We start from the raw sequence: 17,529 nt of genomic DNA, 5'->3' as shown, positions 1-17,529 counted from the left end.
GACTTTCTCAGTATTTCCTAATTGTTATTTGCCTCCTTTTATTTATTTTTGCGATACACAAATAGCATAACTTGAAAACGAGAAAATATTTTTTAACGTTTCATTTCATCCTGTTAGAATAAAATGAGGAGGAAGATAACAATAATAAATCAAATTTTCAACTTCAATTCTTCTACATTTCATGTAAAATTTGTACAAATGTAAAACTTATCATATTTTATGTTTGTTTTAACCCTTTTAAAATCACGTTTCTTTTTAAAGGAAAATTTAGACTTTCACTTAGGAAGCTGGTGCTCTTACCCTAATCACTTTGAGTTTGTTCATCTTTGGAATGTTCAAGAATTTTCAGGAATTTTCAAGAAAATTATTTTCCGGGAACCTATTTAAGCTTCTCAAACGGAATCCAGTGTCCACGAAGGATACTTAAAAAAAATCACACTTTTCCCTTAAGACGTATGTTCGAATTATTGAAATATGGGTACAAAGATAAAATAAACTTTTAAATCAAAACTGTAGTGCAGAATTAAAGAAAATTTTTGTCTGAAATATGTTGGATCTTTTGAAGAAGAAGAAGAAAAAAAAACCTGTGTTCCTACCCTAATTATTTCAGATTATTGGTTCATACATCATTGTCTTGAAAATGATGCCACACACACTTGCCACAATTTATAAATTCGGAAAAATACGAGAAAAAGTTCCGCCATTTTCCTGATTTTTTTTTTAAAGAAGAGTTTTGGAGCCCTGATTAGGTAAGTCCACAAAAAGTACCGTGAAAAATTCAGTGTGTCCTAGGTCATTTGCCAAGTTTGTGACCTACTGTTAGTAGATATGAACATACAGAGGTTTACGAACCAAAACCGTTAATTTTTGTTGAAAATATGACGAGAGAGAGAGAAAGAAAGAAAGAAGGAAAGAGGAGATATGTCATCTAATATATAAAAATGAATTTGATGTGGGTAATCGAATCACGGGAAAGTGTCAAATCTCGAACTTTGTTTTTATGGTGTCAATTTGGTTAAAATGCATGTCCTGAGGCTTGAGTAATTTATGTAAGAAAGAAAATATATATATATATCGTGAACCCGTCAAAATAGAAAGATGAAAGTCGTCACACAAACTTCTCATTGCAAATAAACAGACACGTATACCAGCGTTTTTGAAAATTCTTCTTAAGGAGGAGTGGGGGCATTATTTGTATAAAATTTCTTCACATTGAAAGAGACATTATTATGATTGCATCATGGGAAAACAACTAAACAGTTTGAAATGAATTTTAGAACTTAGTTATTACCTATTCAAGCTAGGTAATAACTATTATCTATTATTGCTTAGTTATTACCTATTTTATTATGTCACTTCAATTCAAGGGCGTTTCTAAGGTGAACATTCAGGAATCAAAATTTATGCGGAAAGTAGTCTCACGAGATCTTCAAGCAAGGCATATGAAACTCATTATATAAACTCATTAGAAATAAGCGTAAAAGTGTCCCAGTGTTTTTGAAATTTCTTAATTGAAGTAGGGGGAGGGGATTTTCTATATTTTTTCGCCACGTTAAAATCTACCTTATCTTTTGTTTGTGATCGCATTACGGGAAAAAGGACAATCTGTTCAAAACAAATTTTGGAACATAGCATACTGCAAGCTGGATTGTTATCATGTCACTTTGATTAATGGGCGTACCCTTAGTGCAGAGCTTTTCAACATGGGTATCTCGAGATTATTTGTTGTCATAAATTCGGAATTAAAATAAATGAACTCTATAACGCACAAAGAGTGAAAAAGTGGCTGACTGGACCGGGATCTCCGGCATACCGTGCCGATGCCTTAACCATTATGCCACCCATTCCGCTTCCCAGAACAGCCACTCTCTCTACAGAGGTCAGTGCTCTCCACTCGGACCAAGTGGGTTGTATCATAGAACCCTGCTGTGCTTGGACAATCCCTGTGTCCATATATTGAGCACCGATGACGGTTGTAATTTCATATAGATATTAAAGAGGAAACAGCCGATTTTTTAACACACCGGATCGTCTGTAAATGTGAATTCTATAATGCACAAAGAGTAAAAAGGGACTCGTTGGACCGGGACTTCTTGGTTCCTATAAATCGATTCTTTCCCTCTGGCATTTCAACTAGTGATATGTGTATGGTAGCCTGTAATCTTATGTGTATAAATAGTTTCTTAACACACAGTGGAATGAATTATATGTGATTACAAGTCAAATAACGTCTCTCCGTATTGCATACGTTGATACAGCGATTTTAAAAGGGTTAATGTCAGTTTATTGTATAGACATCTTATTTAGATTTTAATATAAAATTCTTTTCTTTGTGGGGCGATTCTTTTAGTGTTGAATCTTGAACTAGAAAATCTTACAAATAGTACTACATACTTTTTTTTCTACTAAAAGTAATAACTTACATGAAAATTTGTGATACATGATGACATTAAATAGAAACAACAATGATACTAAAGTAAAATCTCTTATCTAAATGAATTTTATTTAATTAATAACTCAAATACGTTTCACATAGTGTATTACATTTTTTCTTTTTCAGTCTTAAGGGACTTATAATGATCACCGTTGTAAGTATGACTAAGTATCATGTTTGAATACATATTTGTTTCTACAATTGAGTTATACAGTTCTCAGAGTAATGACTTCTGACTTTGTAAATTTTACATCATGATTCAAATTTCTTTTAATTCGAACCAGCTGACTTCTGTTTTTTTAAACATCCTGTTACTAAGCGATTCTAATAATTGTTGCAGTGTTCGAACAGAAAAATCTTATCGTTTATCATATTTGTAAATAATAATCATATTTATTGTAGTTAGTTATGTATGCCATCTTGAATGAATGAGTGACTGATCCTGACTTCGGGAGTAATATTCCAACTTTTTTGTTGAAACTGGAAGAAATTTACATAAAAAACCCCGTCACAGGACTTCAGTTGTAGTTATTCAATAACAAAAGGACGAATAGGGAAGATGCCTGAATAGGTATGTTCTTATATTCGGGAGGACTTAAAATTGATCTCATTGCTGTCCCATAATGATACATATCTTAAATGATCCAAGTAGATCAGTTGTCTCATTTCCATTCTAGACAAATTATTTGTCAAGAAAAAGACAAATGTTACAAATATTAGCCTCCCGCTAGAAGTGTGATTCGAATCCCGTGTTAGAATTATAGGTCTACCTTTCTCACAGCCTCGGTGCTGAAAATGGACGTTCAACTTCAATTGAATATACAGCACTGTGCGAAATTATTTCAACATTATTGATAATTTAATTAGAATTAAAATCTAACCAACAATATATCATTGACTTCAGAAATCTTACTTGATAATGTTTCTGATAATGATACATTGTCGAAACTGAAACCCAGATTAGTAATAGTAAGTGTTTACTTTGATCAGATTATTTTATTTAAATCATAGGTAGTTCCAAAGCTAGAATGTGCCTTATTCTAATTTTAACAATAAGACATCGAACAAATGTAGCCTTTGAGTACTTCGTTTAGAACTTAATATAAACGATAATCTATAATAATACTTCAAGAGATGTTCTATTAACTAAATACGAACAATCTTATAAAGAAATATAAGTAAAAGGATAGTGTAAAAAAAAAAAAAAAAAAAAAAAAAAAAAAAAAAAAAATTCTAATGTGTAATTCTAAGTGGCACGTTCGGAAGATCCTTCTTTCATCTTCAGCTTAGATCCAACTCGAAGAGGATTCAAAACATGGGGGGAAAATGTGAATAAGTAAAAAATGGTTAAAAGGATTTAAAAATGTGAAGTACAAGTCTTCTGTCAAAAATAAACACATGCAAATGGTCACTCACTCGTCACTGTTCACTATTTTTCTCCTGCATTCCAGACGGCGGAAATATGTAATAAAAAGACTGCTCCAAATCATATTTATTTCTCCTTTATGAATCTAATAGGATTCTTTAGCCTTCGTTCAGTTGCTGTTCTTTTCTTTCTTTATCAAACCTGATTCCGCAATGCTGTTGCTTAGTCTTTAAGATGTGCTGCCAATCCGGACAACTGTTGCAAGATTTCAATGTGCGAATGTACTCAAGTATTGTGGTACAAATATTCCTTTTGAGTGCTCGAAGTGAGACGGTATGCGGTGTTATGCCAATACCGCCACTGGTTTTTAGTGATCAAAACATACCGTCACTGGAGAGTAGATGCTCAATACCTTTAATAAATTCATTTTTATACATAGTAATTGACGAATAGCTTCGCACGTAAAAAGATTTTATTTATGTAGAAATAATTTCTAAGTCGATAACACCGACAACACCGACATTTTTGTTATCTTTTCTCTACCTTTTGCTTTTAAAATGAGGTGTCTTCAAAGAAATTCATGTATTTCATATTTTGATGTGCCATATTGAATTGTTTCTTATGTATGTGTATGTCTTTTTGTCTCAATGCATATTAATGTGTTTTGAGCATGGATTGATTTAGAAGTTGTCTGCTGTTGGGGCGGATCTTCCGGGGATTTGAAATATTCCTGAGTCTAGTTGGGGATCCGGGAGTTTTACTGTAGGAAATTAAGATAAAATTCGGTTTTTGATAATTTTCTTTCATAATTCTCTCTAATACAACGTAGTTTTTTTTTTTTTTTTTTTTTTTTTTTTTTTTTTTTAAAGTTATTAGCTAGATAGCAAAGTTTCTCCGCGTTTCCCCCCGCTATAACTGCAGAGAAGCTCTCCAATGATTTTCAGTAATTATGTAAATAGAAATGCAATCTTGTAGACACCATACTCTCACTGCTTTTCAACATTTAGATAGCCGGTATGTCTAGTCAAAATCATAACATACCATATCATCTCTGCTTTTTTACGATTTCGAACACTTTTCCTTTTTTGTTTGACGTATGGATTTTATTACACTGACATTTTTGACAGAAGACTTGTGCTTCACACTTTTAAGCATTTTAACTATTTTTTTTTTCTATCCACATTTCTCCCCCATGTTATGAATCCTCTTCGAATTGGTTATAAGCAGAAGATGGAAGAAGGATCTTCCGAATTGCTTAAATTTCTTTCTAAACACTATCACAGCTCACAATACTGTGATAGAAATACCTTGTTTACTATACAGGTCTTCGGTCGCGTGCATCACGACTGTTCATACTCGTGTTATGTGTACACTTTTTTCTCTAGCTCTTTAGATGGTGTTGAGCATCACAGGTCTATGCGCTTAAATACCTATCATAAAATAGAAGGCTAACGGTGTGATTTGCTCAGTGGCTGAAATATCAACATTAATAACTGGTTGTTTCAACTGAAAAAAAGAAAAAGTTGCAGTTGGCACTTTGTACGTATGATTGAAGTTCTATCACGTAATATGTAGCGAAAGCAAACAGCATTCATTTGAAACTGTTCTGAAATCGATAGCAATTGTGACTTCTCCAAAAAGCACCCATTATGATATCGGTATTTAAGTTTAGAAATAATCCGTCAGTGTTAGTATTTCAAAGAAACTACTTAAAATATTTAACCATAGAGAATGTGTTGAACTTCATTACTGAAGGATGTCTATAGATAAATAAAATAAATAAATAAATTAATAATAATAATAATAATAATAATAATAATAATAATAATAATAATAATAATAATAATAATAATAATAATAATAATAATAATAATGAAGAAGAAGAAGAAAGCTCTTTCGTTGCTAAGCGGTTAGCGTACGAGCCTTTGGCGTGGAAGACCCGGGTTCGATTCCCGGCGGGAGTTCATGTGGTTCGCATTCCACGTTAATCAGTAGGACTCGTCTCATATAGCCTTGCTGCTGAAAGGGACGTTAAACTCAAAATCAACTCAATTCAATAATAATAATAATAATAATAATAATAATAATAATATAATATAATATAATAAAAGAACTTAGTGGGCAAGAAGATAAATCTATTAATCCGTTAGTCAATGGGAGAAAGTATTACTTATTGGAATCCAGATTTGGGCTGTTTTAACACAAAACGAAATCAGTTTGTGTGACTTTTAAAAAAAGACAAACGAATAGTGTTAATATATATTTCCAGCATTGAAACAATTTCTCCAAACTGGAGCCGTATACACAGATGACTTCAGCGGCTATTCTTTAGCATGCCATAAAGAATTTAACGATTTCTGGAGCACATTTAAAAAAATGGCAGAAAATCCCTCTCCAACTCTCTAACAAGTTGATAAAGAGAGTGCTTAAAGCCTGGAAAGCAAACAAAAGTTTACTTTGAAAAATACAAAATCTAGAACGTATGGTATGCTTGCATTAAAAATATTGATCGAAACTAATCTGAAGCTTTCCTATTTCATATTTGAGGTTAAGTTACTATTGTCTCTAAATGAGGGTTGTTCAAATAGTTTTGAACGGTAGCCCACTGGTATCAGAAAGGCTATAAATAAAATTAAATAGTGACTGGTATCAAATTCCAATGTAGTTATACATTAATATGCTTCACTGTTATTATCGGATTACAGTATTTTTCCTTTTCTAGTGAAATCATACTAAGCCACACCCTTATGTTAATACCCCAGCAATAATTTAAAGCGTTACTATTCTTGTAGTGAAACGGAAGAACTTTCATTGATCAGTGTGACCAGTTTGAATTATCTCCCAGAATGCAATGCGAACATATCGCGACTTAGGATTTAACTATTTGTTACTACTATACAAGTCATGTTTGATAAAGAGTTCTAGTGTGTACATATTTCTTCAAGATTAATCAGCTTCTAATAAGTATAATTTTCAACCCTTTACATCATGCCATGTCTATTTATTTAACAGTTGTCAATATCATCATCATGAACTGTGCCTCTAGCTTCAGTAGCGATATGTTAACAGACTCCAAAAACGTAATATTTAGTATATGTCTATTCTTATAGTATACAAATTTATTTTTCCTGTGACAACATGAAAAAGAAAAAAAGTGGTATATTGTAGTGTATGTACTGCATAGTGTATATGGATAGAATGTAAACCCAAGATCAAGTCATGAGTGGGAATCTTTCACCCCTTGTGGGGATGATATATCATTATCTTATTAATTTAGAGTATTCTAGATTTCATCTAAATAAAAGAACTCTTATTATCGGACTTCCGAAGAGAAATAAAATGTTTATAAATATATGACCGTGTTTATTTTAACTTGAGTTCCCAGTCACGACCCCCTTTTTCAGTTTTTATTTTTGAAAAGAAGAAGAACGAGGTGAAGAAGACAGGAAGAAGGAAAAGAGGGAGAGTAAGAAGATGGAGGAAAGAGGAAATCTGTTATTGGTTAATTTAGGGGATATGGTAAAAGGAAGTTAAGAGTTGTCGAATTGAAATCGGTTTTAAGGATTATTCAGTAATGATTTGGTATTCGATGGTCGAAATAGCCACATGTCAACTCACACACACACCGGACCTAACACCAAGATGACCACATTTTTTGGGGTCACCCCAGGCTAGCGCCGAAAATCAATGAGAAAGTTTATATTATCATTTCAAAACTGTTCGATGTTAATTCAACACTTGAGGTTTAAATTCTGAGATCGATTGTACTGTTAAACTGGTCGCAGGAAAAAAAACGCATATTTAATTGGTCTCTGGAGATTCAATATTCCAAAATATTAATAAACAATGGTTAGTTCCGGCTTCTCTTGTTCTCTTCGCTCCTCTCATAGAGCCATTTCAGATAGAATCAGTGTTTTCATCAGTATGTATTAGTAATGAATTGCAGCCACTGACTACCATTAATCAGCAAGTCTACATATAGGTAAACACAAATATTTCAATTCAAACTAAATCTAATGTCCAGCCACACACACTCATACAGGACAGCGTATAGGATTTGTATATTTAAATTAAACTAACCTAACTACAATTCACAAAACAGTTTATTACATCTATAAAAAAAAAATAATTTAGCAGAACACAGGAGGGTAATAAGTACATAGGTTAGAGAAAAAAAAATTGCCATCAATATTCACATAGATAGGATAGTCTGGAATACTACATTATATGCTCACATATCAATGAATTTAAATACATTGAAAGTAAAAGAAGAATGAATAAAAAAAAAAAAACATAATGATACTACAAGTATTGACAATAGGGTGTCAACATACTTAAATTTTCGTGAAATGAATGAAAAATTAAAAAAAAATCTTTTGTTGACCATTCTACAACGTTGTGTAATTAAAAAAAAATGTTCAAAAAAAAATAACCTTCGATGAGTTTGGTTCTTTTTAAGCCAAATTGGTTCAACATTTGAGTCCTGTCTCAAATAACTAACTTTAATTTATGTAACGAGACTCACTTGCACTAATCAAAGCGTCCATATTTATCTTCCGTGGTCTCTATCTATCTATCTATCTATATATATATATCTATATATATCTATATATATATATATATATCTATATCTATCTATCTATCTATCTATCTATCTATCTATATATATATATATATATATATATATATATATATATATATATATATATATATATATATATATTATTGCATCACTCGACGTCTATTATACGAAACTTTCAGTTCATATTTTTATTTTTATCATATAAATGTTAAGATCACTAAATTTCGAAGTTCAACTTCTCATCCCCAAACATAGGGATCATATCTTTCAAGGCAAACTATTTTAATGAACTAAGTCCTCGGGCCAATCCTGGGTCCCTCATACTAATTTAACATATCAGGTAATTCATGTCAACATTTTGTAGCACCAAAACAAATTTATTCCGTGAAGTTCGTGGAGATACGCACACACTGGGAACATTCAATAGTTTCACTTTTGAGACGTACCGGGAGGATTTGGGGCACACTGTTTCAGAATTTCGAAGTTCGTAAGTCACAGGAAAGAAAACTATAATATCACCGAATCGAAGTTAAAAAAAAAAAAATTAGCTACGACCTGCCATTTGAATTTCAGTTACATGCAGATTCAATTTAAAGTGAGATTAGTCAAAACACACATGCATATTAATATGTTTACAACAGATTATCAATTCTACATAACGCGGCAATCCACAGCAAACTACATTAATATCGGGTGTCCAAAAACTATGGCAACCTAAGACGTCAAGGGTAGATACCGAGCCCATACTAAATATATTCATTAATATATTCCATATAACTACTTATTATATTCATTATTACTTAAAAATCAATAATAATATTATCGTCGATAAATATATTTCATATACATATATATTCATGTCAATATTCACTAAACATTCACATTTCTCTCTTTGGCTCACATGACCCTGACAAAACACATTTTTTCCAAATAGGTTGCAAACTTTACAAGAAATCCCTACAAAATAAAATTTTCATTAGTATCCGCGTATAGAATGATATTTAATATTCCAATGTTAATAGATAGTATGTATGTATTCAGAACAAATTATGCAGGAACGTAACATAACAGGCAAGATGGACATATATACACATGCATGTACAAAGAAGAAAAAAAAATCAAAGATTGTTAAAATTAGTGGGCCCAAACTACAAAAATGTACACTACATGCAAAAATAAAGTCAATTGAAACGAAATTATAATCGGCAACCACTTAGAGTATTGGCTAATCAGCAGAAAATAATCAAACTATTGAAAATCAGAAACGATAATGTACCCTCCCAGCAGTCACTTCTGTAATCGATTGAAAATTACAATAAACGGTTCGATGTTGTTTTAGAATACGGAGTACCTCCACGAATTATACCTTTCGAAGTCTCAGTTAGTACATTCTGTCAAAATCAGTAGTATAGTTGATTATATATACTTATGAGCTTCAGAAACTGAGGGGGGGGGGGGAGGTTCAAAAATTAAAAAAAAAACAAAAAAAAACTCGAAGACTAAGAGAGAGAGACAAGATGAAGTAATGACAGCAAGAAAAGTAGAAGAAAACAAAAGTACTACCCACTACACCGATGAGTGGTCGGATTTCAATATTTAACGACTCATAGCCAAAATCTTCATGTACGCCGAAAAGGGTGGTCTAATCAAATACATAGACTCAACATATACTTCCCAGGCTACAACTAGTCTGTGTCCTGAATGAAATTTCCACAAAGACAATGGCTTTAAGGGAATTTCACTACTCGCTGTAATCCGGTTGAATTCTGGGAAGCCCCGGGATCTCCCGGAAAGCTAGGATGGATCATAATTTGGAAATTTCTAAGAAAAAAAAAAACTCATCCAACCTTCTCAGAAACTAAGAAGTCAGAACAGTAATGAAACTATAGTAAGAGGGATAGCTAAGAAGTCCCTAACTTATAAGTTGCCAAAATAAAAAAAATAAATAAAATTAATTTCGTACTGGTGATTTTCCTGCCAAAATCTCACCAGTGGCGTACCCGTTCGCAAGGTTCGCTAAGCCTTGAAGGTGTCATTAATTTCTATAACTTTCTAGTTTTCAAAACTAAGAAAAGAAAAGATAGACTACAAGGGAAAAGGGATTCGACATCTCGGGTACGAGAACTTGAATAATTTTGAGGTTATTTCAGTAGAATTGGATTTCTGTTCGGTCTATTTACTCTGTGAACATTGTACAGAAACGATGTAACCGATGCGACGAAAAAAAAATCATCAACAGTAAATGGATATGGAAAATGCCACTGATCAAATTATAAATCTTGGTGGTCTAACTTTTAGGTTTGTTTGTAATAATTCCGCGAATATCTGGGACTGATGTTTATATGATGTTGCTTTCCACTCTCAGATAGTAGGATATTGACTAAACTATAAAGTAGCATGATCACGAAGTAAACATAACTTCAACTTCCACATAATCATTCCACCAATTAGATCGAACAAACGTATGAGGTTAAGAGTCGAAGGGTAGGGTATCATTAACTGTATTCATATTATTAATACATACGTAACGAACACTGGACTAATGCATTTTCACTTAGGTGTCTCCTCAACTTATTCACTTTTCATTATAATCATATATATTATTATTATATTACTACACTTATTCATATATTTATTTCATTTAATCAACCGACGCACTATATTATGGACACCTTATTCTTTATTTTTACCCAGGCCACTCATACATTACATTACACAATATACAATAAAACTACTAAAATCCCTACTCTTAGACTCCCAACTGAGACATTTTTTCGAACTACGAACCTCTTCACTCGTTCCAGGTTATATTTACTTCGCTATTTTAAACAAAATTGTAAATACGTTTACTGAGAGTATAGATATTAAGGATTATTCTATTTCTGATTTGATAAGGTCAACAATGGCCTCTTCTGTAGTTATAGAAAAGCGAGTTTTATAATGAAAAGTTGACAGAAAGCAACATGTGAATTTATATTATTTAGTAAAATAGGTGTTCTTTATTCTTTTGGATATTTCATCAGATAATTGGAACCGAACGTTGCAATTTTTATGACAGAAAGGGGGAAAGACTGTTCTCTACGAATATGTATTTATTTTGAATAGAAACTACATTCGATGCTTATAATTTCAAAATAAAGGGCCAAAACCTACCATTCTAATTCACTAAGTTGTGCGATGACGTCACACGAACCAGATGATTAGTTACGGTATTCTACCGCTATGACGTTGTAAACATGAGCAAACAACTGAATATGTAAACATTGGCCTTGCGTTTAGATTAATGATACGGAACTATATATTTTAATTATATTCAATAAATTGAACTCATTGTAACAACCAAAATACACTGTCCTTAGTTTCTCATCACACATTCATACCCACTTATTCATCATACATAATACTAATTATTACACACATTCAACTACTAAATTCATAACTTAACCAAAACATTAGTGACATGCACACTTCATATATTAATTTTTACTATCAACATTTTTTACCATTTGAGATTACTCTGTAACGGCTCTATTGTACTGTAGGGAAAGAGAGGAAGGGTATATCCAGGTCAAAACCGACCTAGCAAAATCTGAAATTACATGTTTACAAATATTAATTGCCTGAAGGGCAGGTAGTTTAGAATATGGGAGGGGCCCCTTTTTCCCCCTGAAGGGGGGGAAAGGTCCTAACTACCACTGCTTATTAATTCATGACACTGGAGGGAATTTAAATTTGGGAAGAAAAATAGGTCCCCCCGAAACTGTTTTACACTTGCATATTCGTGGCCTTATGTGACATTTCGAAAACCTACTCTACTACACTTATACTGAATAATAATAAGGAAAAATTTACACTACCGATATAAACTGAAACTAATGTAGACAGGCCGTATATATTTCTTCCAAATAAGTTCACTAATTATCGGAAATAAGGGGCTCAAATTATTCGTTCATATCATCCTCCCCGGTCTAGAGCAATATGGCGGAATCTACCAAAGGGGTCCTGTCACTAAATTTGAAGATTTCACTCCTGCATTATTTCTGCTGAAATGCTAGTCCATATTTGCGTCTATCTGATCCTTGTGGCTTTAGAAATTGATTAGTCTATATGTTACCTTACATATTCAACAGCAAACTCCCATCTCCTTACAAATTACTGCAGGGAAAAACGCACTTCTGATCACTGTAGGTGTTGAATGTAAAAAGCAGAATCAGTCCGCCGAAAACAGACAAGGTGGAAGGTATCCTCCAATCAGAATAGGGTATTCAGGGCGGGTGGAATAAAAGCAAATGAAATTTGGACAAAACTAGTTATAACTAGATCTGAAATTAGAGATGGACTATTGAAGGGAGGTGGGGGGAAGTTTAGATACCTGGTAAAAATTGATATTGGTCTGAGATTCGAAAAAATGATACCCAATGAGGGACTATATTCGAGTATGACGTCAGAGCCGCAATTCTTTTGCTGATTTAAGTTGTATATTGAGAAGCGGCATATAATTATGAAATATAAAGTAATTTAGGTGTAAATGAAAAGATTATTTCCCAAAAGTAGCTTTCTGATGGGATAATTCGAGTTGACATGTTAATTTAGACACAAAAGAATATATACGCAAAAGAATTTCCCGAAAGATGAAATATAAAAAATTACACTAGGTACAGTCCTGTAAAAAAATTACCAACTGTAGTGGTACACTACAAACAAATGAAGCACAAAGGATAATCTCTGATGGAAAGGTTTAGGAATTTCATGTGCATATGTGAATTCTTTTACGCAACCTGAAAGAGTCCTAGTAATTAGTAGTCACTACCAAGTTAGCGTAGTGAATGCCCGTCATTTACTATTTTTGTTAGTCGCAAAGTGACGGAGAGATATGGACCGCAAATTTCATCAAATTTTGCCAGAAGTTTGATGATACGCAGGTGAAAACTACTACACCAGTCATTTTTATTGTCCAGTGGTGTATGACTTAGGCGATCGGTTTGAGAAAGCTCAGTAGGAAATGGGTAGAGCAGAGGAGGGGAGAGGAAGAGAGAAGGAATAAACAAGTGTTGGCAGTATATGAATAATCACGGATCTACGAATGTATCTGCAAAACCACTGATGTTGGTTTGACTGTCACCGCTGTCTTTTTCCTATTTGCTCCTCGTTCTTTCCTCTTAGTTTACTGAGAGTGGGAGCAGTAAGTTGACGTCAGAGAGCATCCAGTTGGAGGTAACTACAGTAAACTTAATTAACCAAGTGAAAACTGTATACAGAACAGTCATTTCTCCGTTGAACAGTTTCTGGACAACGTAATAACCAGGGCCCGGATCTTGTTGACAAGTCAACTTTTTTCTGTTACGCATAGGACAAGGCAAGTTCAAATAAAAACATTATTCATCAACTCTTGGTTCTAAAAATATTTTTTTTAGGGTCAACTTTTGGTCACTTTTTGCCGTTTTCAAGTTTCAGGTCAATTTTTAATCTTTTAAGGTAACTTTTAGGTCACTTATGGTCTTTTTATTCTTTTTCTTCTACATAAGGAAATCTTAAAATGAAAACTGTTTACGAATTTAAAAACAAGAAGTTAAATGATCTTTTTTCCTGCTTCCTGATTATTGGGGTGGAAAAACTGCATTCCTAACAAGTTAGTGAATACTAAGCTTTAGCTGGTTGACGAGGGCTGGGGGTTCGTAAGTGGCCAAAGCAGATGATTCTGGTTGTTTACCACAAAGGATACGACTACGTGAATAACTAAAAATAGATTAGAAGACGTTCAAAGGTTTTAAATAGGGTTTTTATCTATTATTCTGGTGTATACAATCTACACTTGCGAACTTTAATTCTTTAAGTGTACTTCCTAGTTTCAACTCGAGAGTGAATTGATAGTTTCAGTATGTAGAATGCTGAGGCCTAAACCATCTACAATTTCTCATTTAAGACAGATTGTTTCCGAATTTGGTGAGGATGTTTTTAGTACTGACAGTACAATATTGTTTTGCAAGGCATGTGAAGTAAAAGTGGCAGCAGAGAAAAGAGACACTTTACAAAAGCATACCAGAAGCGAAAAACATTTACGCGCAGTTGAAAACAAACATAGAACCAAGTGTCCGCAGTTGTTACTTGTGGAAAGTGCTTTGAATAGTAAAGGCAAATCCTCAGTTGTCAAGAGTTGTGTGAAGTTTTTGTGTCTTCAAATATTCCTCTTTGAAAACTCAACAATGTGAAATTGCGGGATTTCCTGGAACGTCATACAGGTCGTTCGATTCCAGACGAAACAAATCTGAGGAAAAAATACATGCCAAAGTGTAAAGAGGACACAATAAGAAAAATAAGAGAGAACTTTGGACTCAGATAATTTTTGTTTCTATAGACAGACTAGTGAATTGAAGGGACGCTATATAGTCAATATTATTGTTGGGGCAATGAACGCCGACGAACCTAGCAAAATATTTTTGCTAACTGGTGAAGTGTTGGAATCTGTCAACCATTTTACAATATGTAGACTTTTCGATAAATCGATATCCCTACTTTGGCCTGAAGGTGTCCAACATGGCCATGTTGTTTTTGTAACAGATGCTGCTCCGTATATAATTAAGGCTGCTAATTCAATAAAATCGTAACAATATTTATAGTTATCTACTGCAATGCTGAATAAGGTATGAGCTAAATTTTCTGACGATTACACCGTTCCTGAGTTAGTTTGTTGTATCACAACTCATAAAATGTTTATATGTTGCTTAACTGGATATAGACCTATATATCTGTCATTCAAATATGAAATGCTAAGCTATTTACTAAATTGGTCAGTTTAGTTTTAATATTAATGCTTTTTTAAATCAAAGACACAAATGATCAATGGACTGCAACTAACTAAAACAAAACTTTTGAAAATGAGTGAGAAATGGTAATTAAAATCCAATAAATATTCAAAAAATGTCAATGTTTTAATGAAATAAACGTTTAAAAAACTGCAAGTTTTAAGGTCAACTTTTGTGAATTTTAGGGTCATTTTATAGGTCACTTTTTAGAAAATTTTAGGTCAACAAAATCCGGGCCCTGGTAATCACTGATCTGGTACATTTCATCTTTACAGGATGTTTCCTCGAAATTCGTATTAAAGCGATTCAGGCTCTTGGCCAAATATAACATTCTTTAGGTTAGTCATGTTTCATATTCTTATACTCCAGTTAGACTCCAGATGTCTTTCAGAAATGTTTGTAACAATGGCAGGACGATGGAAGAATTGTTTGTAATTTCAAGAAGATTACTTAGAAGTTAGCATTTCAGGCCTCCAAGCGAGCAGTCATATTTTTCTCAGTCAGAGGTCGGATTATACTTTTTGAAACTTTCGTATAACGTGCGTCAAAAATATATTTTGACTTATGTTCTACACATAGCAAGACTATCCATGGCTTTGATTATTTTAACAAAAGAAACACTGACCAAAGCTTAAAACCATTGTATTTTAAATTATAATATGTAACGGTTTCGGATATCCTTCTTCAGACACTATCGAACATAAATGAAAATACATACATATATACATACATACATACATATATTCATTGTTATGAAAAGGTTTTATTCTACTTGCTGAGGCCTTCAGCCAATCCTGTAAGTCTCCGTGTTCACTTTCCAACTAATCAGGTTCCGCCATTTTTGGTTCTTATAAGGGCCTTTTTTATTTACATCAAATATAATTTTTACCAATATGCTCTTAGTAGAATTTACATTGTCAAAACATTGTGAATTGGATTGCAATAAATTCTAAATGCTTATGATTAAACTAGTGTCTGATCCAGTGTAATTATAGTTAAGAACAGTTAATAATGATAAATACGATGTATATTTTCGAAAATTACATTTATTAAAAGTGAATTTCATATTTTGCTCATATGTTAAAACTTTTATTTATTTATTAGTTTATTTATTGTATGATTCAATTGTTATTTGCGAAGTGTGGAAAAGTCAAAGATGTTAATTTTGTGTTAAAGAAGTTTCGTAGTTTTCAATTTTTTTTCTGTTTGACAGTTTCGTGAGCACTTTTTTTACCATATAAAAATCGTGAATAATACTAGAAGACGAAATCTCTGCATATATGCAATTAAAATTTAATTAAATGCAGGCATCTTGGAAGTTGAATATAAGAAAGTAAATTGCGATTTCGGTATTGTAAAATTTATTTTTAGTATTACTCTCTCTTACAATTTAATTTTCAAATGTGTAATTTTATATTCTTTTGTTTTCTTTTAGGTTCGTTAATAGCGCAGTGTACTATGGCCTTACTATGGCGGCAAGTGCCTTAGGAGATAACAGATATGTATCAACAGCATTAAGTGGCCTTATTGAAATACCAGCTTATTTTATAACAATCTATTTATTACAAAGGTAATTACAGAAGTATCTTAAAATTTGTTAATAGAACTCTGTTAATAGTTTTTCCTTTATTTTGTAACATCCACTACACAGATTGGTGTACTTCCCTTAGAAATCGATTGAATGAGGTATAATGGGGACGTCAGCATCAAGGCTATTTGTCTCCGTCAGTCTCCTCCCATCTTCCCTATTCTCGCATCATTGGCTCCTCCTGATTTTTGATTATTTTCGCACCATGATTGTTTTCATGATTGTATAGAAGGGACCAATTTGAGTCACTAAACATACGCGGAACGCGATCGCACAGTTATACTCCAGATGTCTTTCACAAATGTTTGTGACAATGGTAGGAGGATAGAAGAATTGTCTGCATTCTCAAGGAGATTGCTTAGAAATTAGCATTTCAGGCCTCCAAGCGAGCAGTCACATTTTTGTCAGTCAGAGGTCGGATACTTTTTGAAACTTCCGTATAATGTGCGACAAAAGTATATTTTGACGTATATTCTACATATCAAATTTAATTTTTACCAGTATGCTCTTAGTAGAATTTACATTGTCAAAACAGGAACCTTGAGATGCCAAAAGAGATGCTAGTCTGAGGAGAGACTTCAGTAGAATACAGTGGAGATTCTGCAACGTCCTTTGAGCGATTGCATTGCCGTACTTGTCATCATATCTCTGAAACATTTCTGGAGACTTGAGGGAATAGTAGCTGTGCATTTTATTGGATGAAGCACTGTAACGATTCGCAGTGAGGTTTCGTCTCAACTGAGAAAGACATGATGG

At 33.0% G+C, this 17,529-nt stretch overlaps 1 protein-coding gene across 1 annotated transcript in view; it reads left to right on the top strand.

Annotated features, from left to right (window-relative positions):
- Positions 1-17,529, top strand: part of LOC145662645 (solute carrier family 22 member 15-like) — an 87,822-nt gene that overhangs the window by 34,241 nt on the left and 36,052 nt on the right. The window contains exon 7 of the mRNA XM_081728427.1: positions 16,621-16,755. Within this exon, the coding sequence (XP_081584553.1) occupies positions 16,621-16,755 (135 nt within the window). The remainder of the gene's footprint in view (positions 1-16,620; positions 16,756-17,529) is intronic.

Source organism: Thermobia domestica, chromosome 10 (genome assembly GCF_964235325.1).
Source record: "Thermobia domestica chromosome 10, izTheDome1.hap1.1, whole genome shotgun sequence".
Taxonomy (NCBI): Eukaryota; Metazoa; Arthropoda; class Insecta; order Zygentoma; family Lepismatidae; genus Thermobia; species Thermobia domestica.
This window is presented reverse-complemented; position numbering and strand designations above follow the sequence as displayed.